The sequence below is a fragment of the Hyperolius riggenbachi genome, chromosome 5 (genome assembly GCF_040937935.1).
Source record: "Hyperolius riggenbachi isolate aHypRig1 chromosome 5, aHypRig1.pri, whole genome shotgun sequence".
In the NCBI taxonomy this organism is placed as follows: domain Eukaryota; kingdom Metazoa; phylum Chordata; class Amphibia; order Anura; family Hyperoliidae; genus Hyperolius; species Hyperolius riggenbachi.
In genome coordinates, this window is record NC_090650.1 from 79,833,238 (window position 1) to 79,845,632 (window position 12,395).

The window sequence follows — 12,395 nt, forward strand, 5'->3', positions numbered from 1 at the left end:
CTTTCATTTGTCTTTTTCTAAGCCGACAGGAACTAGCCATATTTTGACATGCATTTTTCACTGGAGAAGACCACTGGTATTTTCTCACTTTACATTGCGCAGGGGTATGATATGTATGCTTTTAACACTACCCCAACATTGAAATAGGCACTAGATAGAGAGGAAGAATATGTAATGTGTTTGTGGTTTTGTTCGTCCGTTTATTAGGCTAAGTACTATGGAAACATTTTAATATTCTTAATTTCTAGCCACTAACGTAACGGTGATATTTGCTTTGAGCTCCACCTGCTGGTTTGACTGGCAGGTATTACAAGTAGGAGAAAGTGTTTTGATTGATGTGCTAAGCAGGAATAGTAAAGCAAATGCACTAAAATAAGCACTATTTACTTTTTTTTTTAAGAGCCTCTCCTGAGATTTTATTGCTCTCTAGATTGAAGGGCCATACGCATTACGCAATTTTTCCAGCAATTTTTTTCCTGATGGCCGGCATTTTTTTTTTTTTTAGCAACGAGTAATCGTTTCCATGATTTCACAATGTGGGTACAGGTGTGCAATTACGCAAGCGACATTTGGTGACATGCAGTGACGAGGACATTCACGGCGGATCAGATCTTTAAGATCCCGGACGACTCCTGCACAAAGTACTGCAATAGTTTGAACTCTCATTTGTCCCCATTGTGTGCGGTCACATATACTCACCGTCGGGAAGATGGATTGGGGAACGCTTGTCGTTAGGGGACGTCGCTGTCATCCATCTTCCTGCGTCGTTGGGGGGCGTCGCTGTGATCCATCTTCCTGCGTCGTTAGGTGAGTACTCAGCTTTACTTTGGGGATAATGTGTTTCTCTCACATACCCTTAAAGGACAAACAAGGTGACATGATGAGACAGTCATGTGTATGTACAGTGCCAAGCACATAAATGACTGCAGTGTTCTTTCTCTGCCTGAAAGAGTTTAACATCAGGTATGCAAGTGACAGTTTCTGTCTGGGTCAGGACTAGGTCGGTCTATAGCGTTGCTTTCACTGGTAAGGAATTACAACCAAAAAACACTTTCCTGGTAGTAAATGGCTTCTGAGAGCAGGAAAGAGGTAAAAACAATAGTTCATCGATTTTAGCTCTGGTATACTTCAATGAATGTGTCATTGAGGAGAGACAATAAAACAGTAAAAACTTGATTTAAAAATAAAAACTGCAGGATAGCCTAAAACGTAATTTTTAAGAGGAGAAGGAAAGATACAATTGTATATCTCATCAGTTTATTTTCACCTCGGATCTCCTTTAAGGGTGGCAATGCATTCATTGTTTTTACTCAGCAGTATCCGGCCGATTCGATCACTCTGATCGAATATGTTAGCAATCAATGTCACGGCCGGAACGATTGATCATCCGATCAATTTTCAGCCAAAATAGATCAAATCACTTGATTTGCTCTGAACGACAAATATTGATCGGTGGTGGGTCAGGAGTGGGGCCAAATGGAAGTTATGATACATACAGGGTGCATTTCTCGGTACTCCTTTTGTCCCGTGCAAGATATCAGGTCCACTTTAATAAAAACTATTGTCTCAAGTGTGAAACAGCCCATAGGATTCAATTGTCTAAGCACCTTTGGAAAATGCTGGCAATCAGAAAAGCACTTGAAAGCAGTTTCAGTGTGAAACAACCCTAGTAGCCATATCTCCCTTTAATCAATCAAAGGGTAGGTGATAGTAATGCATGTGCCACATGCCTTCCCAGTTTGCATAGCGGGAGGCCAGGCAATTGCAGTAACATAGGAGCCTTCCTTTACAACAGCCCTTGTACCTGAACACTTTGCACAGTGTCATTGCTACACCTTTTAGTGGTAGAGTGTTATATTGGTGGAGAGTGTTATATTGGCGCTGGGGAGGGAAGGGAAATCCTTGAGGTAGTGGCTAGGAAAAAAGTTCCTGCTTGTTTGCTTTAAAACACACTTCAGTCAACATCAAAAAAGTGTTACATTTGGCTGTATAATCTTGTTTTATTTAGCAGTTTAAGTACAGTATATAAACATTGCTTACTTTGACTGGTCCAATTTGTAGTATTAGTGTCTAAGCTGTCAGTTGTGTTTTCCAGACGTTAAACAACAACCTGTGGACGAGGGTGCCCAGACTGATGCAACGGCCGCTGAGCAGCTAACACTCGTTCTCCAGCGCTCTTCATCCGAGGAGTCCCAGCACTCCACTGCCTCTGTGGGAGTAGAAGCCAAAAGCAGGTCTGTGTGTGTGTGTGGACTGTGTAGACTGCTGCTGAGTCAGGCCTGGGGGAAGGGCCTCTGTGAAGGGGAATAATGGAGAAGTGAATGCTGGGAATGGGGATCTGTGCTCTGAAGCATTAGCAGGCTGCATGAGCAGCTGCCAAACTAGATCTTGGATGCCTTAATTAGAGCAAGAGAGTGATGGCGAATGATGCATCCTACGCCCTCTTCTTAACTGTTGCGCAAAAAGTTTCTAGGGGATGAACGCCAATACTGCTTTTGTTTTGGCTCGCAGCGTTTTGCCTTCAGTTGCCAAGCAGTAGTTTCACCCTTCCTTTTAGCAGCTGTTAAGTGTTAATTTATAATTTAATAGTGTAAAACTTGAGAAATGTGCAGTGATGTATTTTACATAGTTTGCCAATGAGGCTGTTTTTGGGCTTTGTAGTTGAATTTTGGCCAAGGAGTTTGGTACAGGGGGCAGCATGGTGGATAAGTGGTAGTGTTCCTGCAATTTGGCTCCTTGGTTTTGATATCACTTTTTGACACGATATGCATGAAATATTTCTGGTAGGTGTGTAGATATTGGGCATCTGATTGGTCTTGACTTTGTGTGGCTGGTAACATGACATTGGATAGTAGAAGCAAAAAGTTTTGAATCAGGATGATAACATTTTTTGGCTAACTTAAAATAATAACAGTAAGCAAGTTTTCAGCTGTATAGCCTTTGTTGGGCGTCAATCCTGTTGGATAGTAGGCTTCTTTAGACAAAGGGACAGATGCTAAAGGTTTTATGTACTCTCTACGTGTGACTCACTACGCATGATGGCTCAGAGTCTAATAGTTCTTTTACTTAAAGGACTTACGAGGCGAAAATGCTAAAAAAAGTAAATTACCTGCCTCATCTTTGATGGCACAGAGGACGCCGTCCGCGCCCTCCGTGCCGATCCGCCGGGTCCCCCCGCTCATTAGCCCCCCGGGCCGGCTGCCGACCCCACGGCCCGGGTCGGGCTCTCCTGCCACCCGCAATATGGCCGCTTCCTTTGCCCGCGGCTGCGCAGTCCGCCTGGCCGCGAGTGCGGCTGCGCAGCTCTAGGGCCAGCCCCCCTGATCCACACTACGTAGCGTGGATCAGGGGGGGCTGGCCCTAGAGCTGCGCAGCCGCACTCGCGGCCAGGCGGACTGCGCAGCCGCGGGCAAAGGAAGCGGCCATATTGCGGGTGGCAGGAGAGCCCGACCCGGGCCGTGGGGTCGGCAGCCGGCCCGGGGGGCTAATGAGCGGGGGGACCCGGCGGATCGGCACGGAGGGCGCGGACGGCGTCCTCCGTGCAATCAAAGATGAGGCAGGTAATTTACTTTTTTTTAGCATTTTCGCCTCGTAAGTCCTTTAAAGAGAAACCGTAACCAAGAATTGAACTTCATCCCAATCAGTAGCTGATACCCCCTTTTACATAAGAAATCCTCCTTTTCACAAATGGATCATCAGGGGGCGCTGCATGGCTGATATTGTGGTGAAACCCCTCCCACAGGAAACTGTGAGGACCATGGTCCTGGCAGTTTCCTTTCTGTGAACTTTGTAGCATTGTGGGAAATAGCTGTCTACAGCTGTTTCCAAATGACAAAAAAGAAAGCAGCATCTCCTTCCACTGACATCACCTGCCAGCAGTAACAATAACACCATGTGATAAATGTCAGAATGTATATCAGGGAGAGGAAAGCTTTTACAATGGGCAAACACTGACTAAATCATTTATACATAATTATTGTAAAAATCAAGCATTTTTTTATTACATTATTTTCACTGGAGTTCCTCTTTAAGTGTGCTTAAAGGAATCGTCAGGCTTCTACCAGCCCCATGCAGCCATCCTATGCCCTCGTAGTCACTCACTGCTGCTCCAGTCCCCCACTGCCAGCTAGTTTAGTTTTCGCCGGTCGGCAGGCCACATTGCGTACTTTTTTACGCATTCCCGCTGATGCAAGAACGTTAACACATACATTTTTACGCGTTAGTGGTGCAACGCATACATTTTTACTACTGACTCCAGGTACCCAAAATGACTCTGACTCCTCAACTCCAAGTCCACAGCCCTGGACAGAACCATCATCGTTATGGTGTATGTTATTGGTAAGTGGCTGGACCACTTATACATGGCAAAACCGCATCACCAGTATGTTGTGTTATTGGTAAGTGGCTGGACCACTTATACATGGCAAAACCATCACTATAATGTTATGTTATTGGTAGGTGGCTGGACCACTTATACATGTCAGAACCATCATCATTATGTTGTTGTTGGTAGGTGGCTGGACCACTTATACATGGCAGAACCATCACTATTATGTTGTATTATTGGTAAGTGGCTGGACCACTTATACATGGCAGAACCACATCACCATTATGTTGTGTTATTGTTAGGTGGCTGGACCACTTATACATGTCAGAACCATCATCATTATGTTGTTGTTGGTAGGTGGCTGGACCACTTATGCATGGCAAAACCGCATCACCAGTATGTTGTGTTATTAGTAAGTGGCTGGACCACTTATACATGTCAGAACCATCATCATTATGTTGTGTTATTAGTAAGTGGCTGGACCCCTTATACATGGCAGAACCATTACTATAATACTGTGTTATTGGTCAGTGGCTGGACCACTATACATGGCAGAACCACATCACCATTATGTTGTGTTATTAGTAAGTGGCTGGACCACTTATACATGACAGAACCATCATCATTATGTTGTGTTATTGGTGAGTGGCTGAACCCCTTATACATGACAGAACCATCACTATAATGTTGTGTTATTGGTGAGTGGCTGGACCACTTATACATGTCAGAACCATAATCATTATGTTGTGTTATTAGTAAGTGGCTGGACCACTTATACATGTCAGAACCATAATCATTATGTTGTGTTATTAGTAAGTGGCTGGACCACTTATACATGTCAGAACCATCATCATTATGTTGTGTTATTGGTGAGTGGCTGGACCCCTTATACATGGCAGAACCATTACTATAATATTGTGTTATTGGTCAGTGGCTGGGCCACTATACATGGCAGAACCACATCACCATTATGTTGTGTTATTAGTAAGTGGCTGGACCACTTATACATGACAGAACCATCACTATAATGTTGTGTAATTGGTAAGTGGCTGGACCACTTATACATGTCAGAACCATCACTATAATGTGTTATTGGTGAGTGGCTGGACCCCTTATACATGGCAGAACCATCATCATTATGTTGTGTTATTGGTGAGTGGCTGGACCCCTTATACATGGCAGAACCATTACTATAATATTGTGTTATTGGTGAGTGGCTGGACCACTATACATGACAGAACCATTACTATAATGTTGTGTAATTGGTAAGTGGCTGGACCACTTATACATGTCAAAACCACATCACCAGTGTGTTGTGTTATTGGTAAGTGGCTGGACCACTTATACATGTCAGAACCATCATTATTATGTTGTGTTATTGGTAAGTGGCTGGACCACGTAGACATGGCAGAACCATCATCATTATGTTGTGTTATTGATAAGTGGCTGGACCACTTATACATGGAAGAACCATCATCATTATGTTGTGTTATTAGTAAGTGGCTGGACCACTTATACATGTCAGAACCATAATCATTATGTTGTGTTATTAGTAAGTGGCTGGACCACTTATACATGGCAGAACCATCATCATTATGTTGTGTTATTGGTAAATGGCTGGACCCCTTATACATGGCAGAACCATTACTATAATATTGTGTTATTGGTCAGTGGCTGGACCACTATACATGGCAGAACCACATCACCATTATGTTGTGTTATTAGTAAGTGGCTGGACCACTTATACATGACAGAACCATCACTATAATGTTGTGTTATTGGTGAGTGGCTGGACCACTTATACATGTCAGAACCACATCACCATTATGTTGTGTTATTGGTAAGTGGCTGGACCACTTATACATGTCAGAACCATCATCATTATGTTGTGTTATTGGTAAGTGGCTGGACCACTATACATGACAGAACCATCACTATAATGTTGTGTAATTGGTAAGTGGCTGGACCACTTATACATGTCAGAACCGCCACTATAATGTTGTGTTATTGGTGAGTGGCTGGACCCCTTATACATGGCAGAACCATCATCATTATGTTGTGTTATTGATAAGTGGCTGGACCATTTATACATGGCAAAACCACATCACCAGTGTGTTGTGTTATTGGTAAGTGGCTTGACCACTTATACATGTCAGAACCATCATTATTATGTTGTGTTATTGGTAAGTGGCTGGACCACGTAGACATGGCAGAACCATCATCATTATGTTGTGTTATTGATAAGTGGCTGGACCACTTATACATGGAAGAACCATCATCATTATTTTGTGTTATTGGTAAGTGGCTGGACCACTTATACATGGCAGAACCACATCACCATTATGTTGTGTTATTAGTAAGTGGCTGGACCACTTATACATGTCAGAACCATCATCATTATGTTGTGTTATTAGTAAGTGGCTGGACCACTTATACATGGCAGAACCATTACTATAATATTGTGTTATTGATCAGTGGCTGGACCACTATACATGGCAGAACCACATCACCATTATGTTGTGTTATTAGTAAGTGGCTGGACCACTTATACATGACAGAACCATCATCATTATTGTGTGTTATTGGTGAGTGGCTGGACCCCTTATACATGGCAGAACCATTACTATAATATTGTGTTATTGGTCAGTGGCTGAACCACTATACATGGCAGAACCCCGTCACCATTATGTTGTGTTATTGGTAAGTGGCTGGACCACTTATACATGTCAGAACCATCATCATTATGTTGTGTTATTAGTAAGTGGCTGGACCACTTATACATGGCAGAACCATTACTATAATATTGTGTTATTGACCAGTGGCTGGACCACTATACATGGCAGAACCACATCACCATTATGTTGTGTTATTAGTAAGTGGCTGGACCACTATACATGGCAGAACCACATCACCATTATGTTGTGTTATTAGTAAGTGGCTGGACCACTTATACATGGCAGAACCATCATCATTATGTTGTGTTATTGGTAAGTGGCTGGACCACTTATACATGGCAGAACCATCATCATTATGTTGTGTTATTGGTAAGTGGCTGGACCACTTATACATGGCAGAACCACATCACCATTATGTTGTGTTATTAGTAAGTGGCTGGACCACTTATACATTTCAGAACCATCATCATTATGTTGTGTTATTGGTAAGTGGCTGGACCACTATACATGACAGAACCATCACTATAATGTTGTGTTATTGGTGAGTGGCTGGACCCCTTATACATGGCAGAACCATTACTATAATATTGTGTTATTGGTGAGTGGCTGGACCACTATACATGACAGAACCATTACTATAATGTTGTGTAATTGGTAAGTGGCTGGACCACTTATACATGGCAAAACCACATCACCAGTGTGTTGTGTTATTGGTAAGTGGCTGGACCACTTATACATGTCAGAACCATCATTATTATGTTGTGTTATTGGTAAGTGGCTGGACCACGTAGACATGGCAGAACCATCATCATTATGTTGTGTTATTGGTAAGTGGCTGGACCACTTATACATGGCAGAACCACATCACCATTATGTTGTGTTATTAGTAAGTGGCTGGACCACTTATACATGGCAGAACCATCATCATTATGTTGTGTTATTAGTAAGTGGCTGGACCCCTTATACATGGCAGAACCATTACTATAATATTGTGTTACTGGTCAGTGGCTGGACCACTATACATAGCAGAACCACATCACCATTATGTTGTGTTATTAGTAAGTGGCTGGACCACTTGTACATGTCATGTCAGAACCATCATCATTATGTTGTGTTATTAGTAAGTGGCTGGACCACTTATACATGACAGAACCATCATCATTATGTTGTGTTATTGGTGAGTGGCTGGACCACTTATACATGTCAGAACCATCATCATTATTGTGTGTTATTGGTGAGTGGCTGGGCCCCTTATACATGGCAGAACCATTACTATAATATTGTGTTATTGGTCAGTGGCTGGACCACTATACATGGCAGAACCACATCACCATTATGTTGTGTTATTAGTAAGTGGCTGGACCACTTATGCATGTCAGAACCATCATTATTATGTTGTGTTATTGATAAGTGGCTGGACCACTTATACATGGCAGAACCATCACTATAATGTTGTGTTATTGGTCAGTGGCTGGACCACTATACATGGCAGAACCCATCACTATTGTGTTGTTCTATTGGTGAGTGGCTGGTCCCCTTATACATGGCAGAACCATCACTATAATGTTGTGTTATTGGTGAGTGGCTGGACCACTATACATGACAGAACCATCACTATAATGTTGCGTTATTGGTGAGTGGCTGGACCACTATACATGGCAGAACCATCACTATTATGTTTTGTTATTGGTGAGTGGCTGGACCCCTTATACATGGCAGTACCATTACTATAATGTTGTGTGTTATTGGTAAGTGGCTGGTAGGCTTGAACGATTTTAGGAAAAGATTGAATTGCACGATATCTGCCAGAAATTGTGATTTCGATTCATGATTTTCAATGCACAATGATGGATCAGCAAACTGATGATGATTATGACTTCCTCCAGTATAGGTGCCCCCAGTATCGTTCAGCCAACTACAGGTGCCCTAGTAAACGTTTGCTAGCTATAGGTGCACCAATATAGGTAAGCCAGCTATAGGTGCGGCAGTATAGGTTAGCCAGAATAGGTGCTGCACTACAGACTAGCGAGTACAGGTGCCACACTACAGGTTAGCCAATGTATAGGTGTTGCAGTAAAGGTTATCCAGTGTATAAGTGCCACAATACAGGTTAGCCAGTGTATAGTTGTCACAGTACAGGTTAGCCAGCATTGGTGCCGCAGTACAGGTTAGCCAGTGTATAGATGCCGCAGTACAGGTTAGCCATCCAAATTCCCTCCCCCCACCCCCTTCCTTATGTATATAGGCAGATCCCTCTTTAGTGTATATAGCCAGATCCCTCACCCCTTAGTGTATATAGCCAGATCCCTCACCCCTTAGTGTATATAGCCAGATCCCTCACCCCTTAGTGTATATAGCCAGATCCCTCACCCCTTAGTGTATATAGCCAGTTTCCACCCCTTAGTGTATATAACCAGATCCCTCACCCCTTAGTGTATATAACCAGATCCCCCCCCCCCCCTTAAGGTGGGTACACACATCAGATAAAAATCTTTGGAAAATGAAAGATCACAGACCAATTTTACCCCCTTCCATGTAGTATGAGAGCCATACCTACACAGTCTATTCTATGGAGCTGAACTCCCCATCAGATAAAAATCTTTGCAAGATGCTATGCACAAAGATGCTGTACACATGCAACAGATCAGTATCTGCAAAAGATCATTTCCTGCAAAATGCATTCATAGAAGTCTATGATATCTGCAGATCACATACACACCTAGTTTAACGGACATACATCTGCAGATCAGATCCACCAGGATGGATCTTCAGATCTGCAGATGATTGTCTGCTCTGCAGATTAATGTCTGTTAAACAAGGTGTGTATGAGATCTGCAGATATCATAGACTGAATGCATTTTGCAGGAACTGATCTTTTGCAGGAACTGATCTGTTGCATGTGTACAGCATGTTTGTGTCAAGCATCTTGCAAAGATTTTTATCTGATGGGGAGTTCAGCTCAACAGAATAGACTGTGTAGAGTATGCTCTCATACTACATGGAAGGGGGTAAAATTGGTCTGTGGTCTTTCATTTTCCAAAGATTTTTATCTGACGGTGGGTACCTAGCTTTAGTGTATATAGCTAGATTCCACCCCCTTAGTGTATATAGCCTGATTCTTCCCCCCCCCTCTTTCCCCCCCCCCCCCTTCTCCCTCTCCCCCAAGGGTTGGGATCTGGCTATATACATCATAATGGTATACTGTCATCATTCCCGCATGTTTCCTTCATATTCGCATTTGAAAATAAGTAATAGCTCAGTTGAGAGGATGGATGAAAAATTGGAGACATATAAATATATTTTTGGTAGAGGAGTACATGTACTTACATAGATTTGTACATTAGTTTTGAAAGCGAGACAAATGGGGAAAAAAGTAAATTGGATCCAGAAAATACAGTGTCCTGGAAAAGTGACAGATGGGAATCATTCTTTAGGATAATTTTTCGTTTGAGGCATTATCTTTCCCAGAACATCCTCAAAATCTGATCTGACTGACTGAATCCACAGAAACAGCTGTACATTTGGGATCTTTGTTCTTAGCCACTCCCCTTTTCTCAGATGACACCACGGCCCACCCACTCAGCTATGTCAGGTGCTCCCACACCCTGATTGGTGTAGGGGTTGGAGTATGGCATTTCTAGGCATGCGCAGGACTGGGAGACGTGAGGAGGCTGGAGAGTCACACTGAGCGGCCCCTATAACTGTTTTGGAGTCAATTTATGCAGTTTTCTAAAAATCGTAATTCAGATCTGCATTAAAATTTTCTTTTATTTTTTTTCCTTTAATCTGAAATGGAAAAGGTTTCAAATCTTGATCCGTGCTTGAAGGCCAGCAGTCTGCACACTTCACCTTTATCGGACTGTGGTGTTCACAATAGCTGCTGTTCTGGAAATTAAGAGACTAGATCCCCCTCCATTAGGCACTTCTCAACTGAAGTATATACTGTATTTTTTGGACTATAAGACTCACTTTTTCTCCCCCAAAAGAGGGGAAAAAAGTCACTACGTCTTATTATCCAAATGCAGGGAGTTCCTGACTTGTGAACACCTGCCAATACAAACCTCCAACTCGCTGCAATGTCGGGAACTCCCTGTACTGTGCCCATGCAGAGGAGGACATAGGGGGACACAAAGGGGCATAGAGGAGGACAGAGACACACACAAGGGGGGCAGAGGAGGATACAGGGTGGTACAAGGGGGCATGAGGTACAACGGGGGGGCATAATCCACAAGATGCCCCTTCGCCATGGATGCACCAGGTTTTGTTTATTTTTTTCCCCCTGGTTTTTGTCCTCTAAACCAAGTTGCGTCTTATGGTCAGGAGTGTCTTATAGTCCAAAAAATACGTTAATAGTTTTTTGCCCTTTAAAAAGTAGAATTATTGTTCAGTGGGTTTTCATCTTTTGAAAGTCAATTTACAACAGTGGCTGGGAAAATATTTACCTTATATATTCTGCTGGAAGGTAGAAGTGTTGCCTATGCCGACCAGTTCTGACATGAATTTAAAGTGAACCTGAACTCAGAACTTCCTCTCTGCTCTAAAAGATAAGCAACAGCATAATAACCTTTAAAGAAAAACATGTTACAGCTGATACAAATCCTGCAATAAATCTACAGTTTGCCTACTTTCTGCTTTCATTGAAGTAGACATATTGTTAACATCCTGTGTTTACAAATGAGATCTCTACTGTGGCAGTCAGCTGACACAGCTGAGGGATCAAATTACAATGTGGGCTTAGTCACAGATGAGGGGGAATTAGACCGGCTAAACTCTAAATACATACAGGATGCAATTATCTCGGTTTTCCTTCTGTTCTGTGCAAGAGTTCAGGTCCACTTTAACCATCTGATAGGTTAGAATGGGAAACGCCTACACTTTCCACTTCCACCAGAGGGCATACCTACCTAGCTCTACAATGGCTGAAAACGTATGCACTTTCCCATATAAAAGACACAGCAAAGCAAAAATATTTTTATATCGGTTTGCCTATTTAATTCTAGATATAGGCCACAGCTTTATCTGAGCCCCCTGAGAAACATTTCATTTTTTCTTCTTCCAAGTACAGCTTTATAAGTAGTCTTTGTTACAGTGCTGAAAGGTGATCTGGTGTCCCAGTTTAAGCTTTGTTCCTTTGGGGAACATGCTTTCCTTAAGTATATTTCCTTTCCTTGTTCATTTCCATTTGGTTTCGCTATCCATGCCAGTTTCTGTCACTGGTAATACTTGTCGAAACTTGTAACTTAAGTGTTCCTGGATGGGGACAACAAAGTCTTTTTAGCGAGCTTTTGCACTTGTCTTTCACTGGGGCAAGTTATCCCTAGATCTGTACTACACTTGACCTAGGTACGTTGTTTAGAGTGATTCCAATGTTCATATTTAAAGTGAACCCCTGA

The 12,395-nt window shown here is 42.6% G+C and overlaps 1 protein-coding gene across 12 annotated transcripts in view; it reads left to right on the forward strand.

Moving 5' to 3' along the window:
- Window positions 1-12,395, forward strand: part of KMT2C (lysine methyltransferase 2C) — a 302,604-nt gene that overhangs the window by 90,804 nt on the left and 199,405 nt on the right. For all 12 annotated transcript variants that reach the window (XM_068235906.1, XM_068235894.1, XM_068235898.1 and 9 more), the window contains exon 3: window positions 2,096-2,234. In XM_068235906.1, coding sequence (XP_068092007.1) covers window positions 2,096-2,234 — 139 coding nt within the window. The remainder of the gene's footprint in view (window positions 1-2,095; window positions 2,235-12,395) is intronic.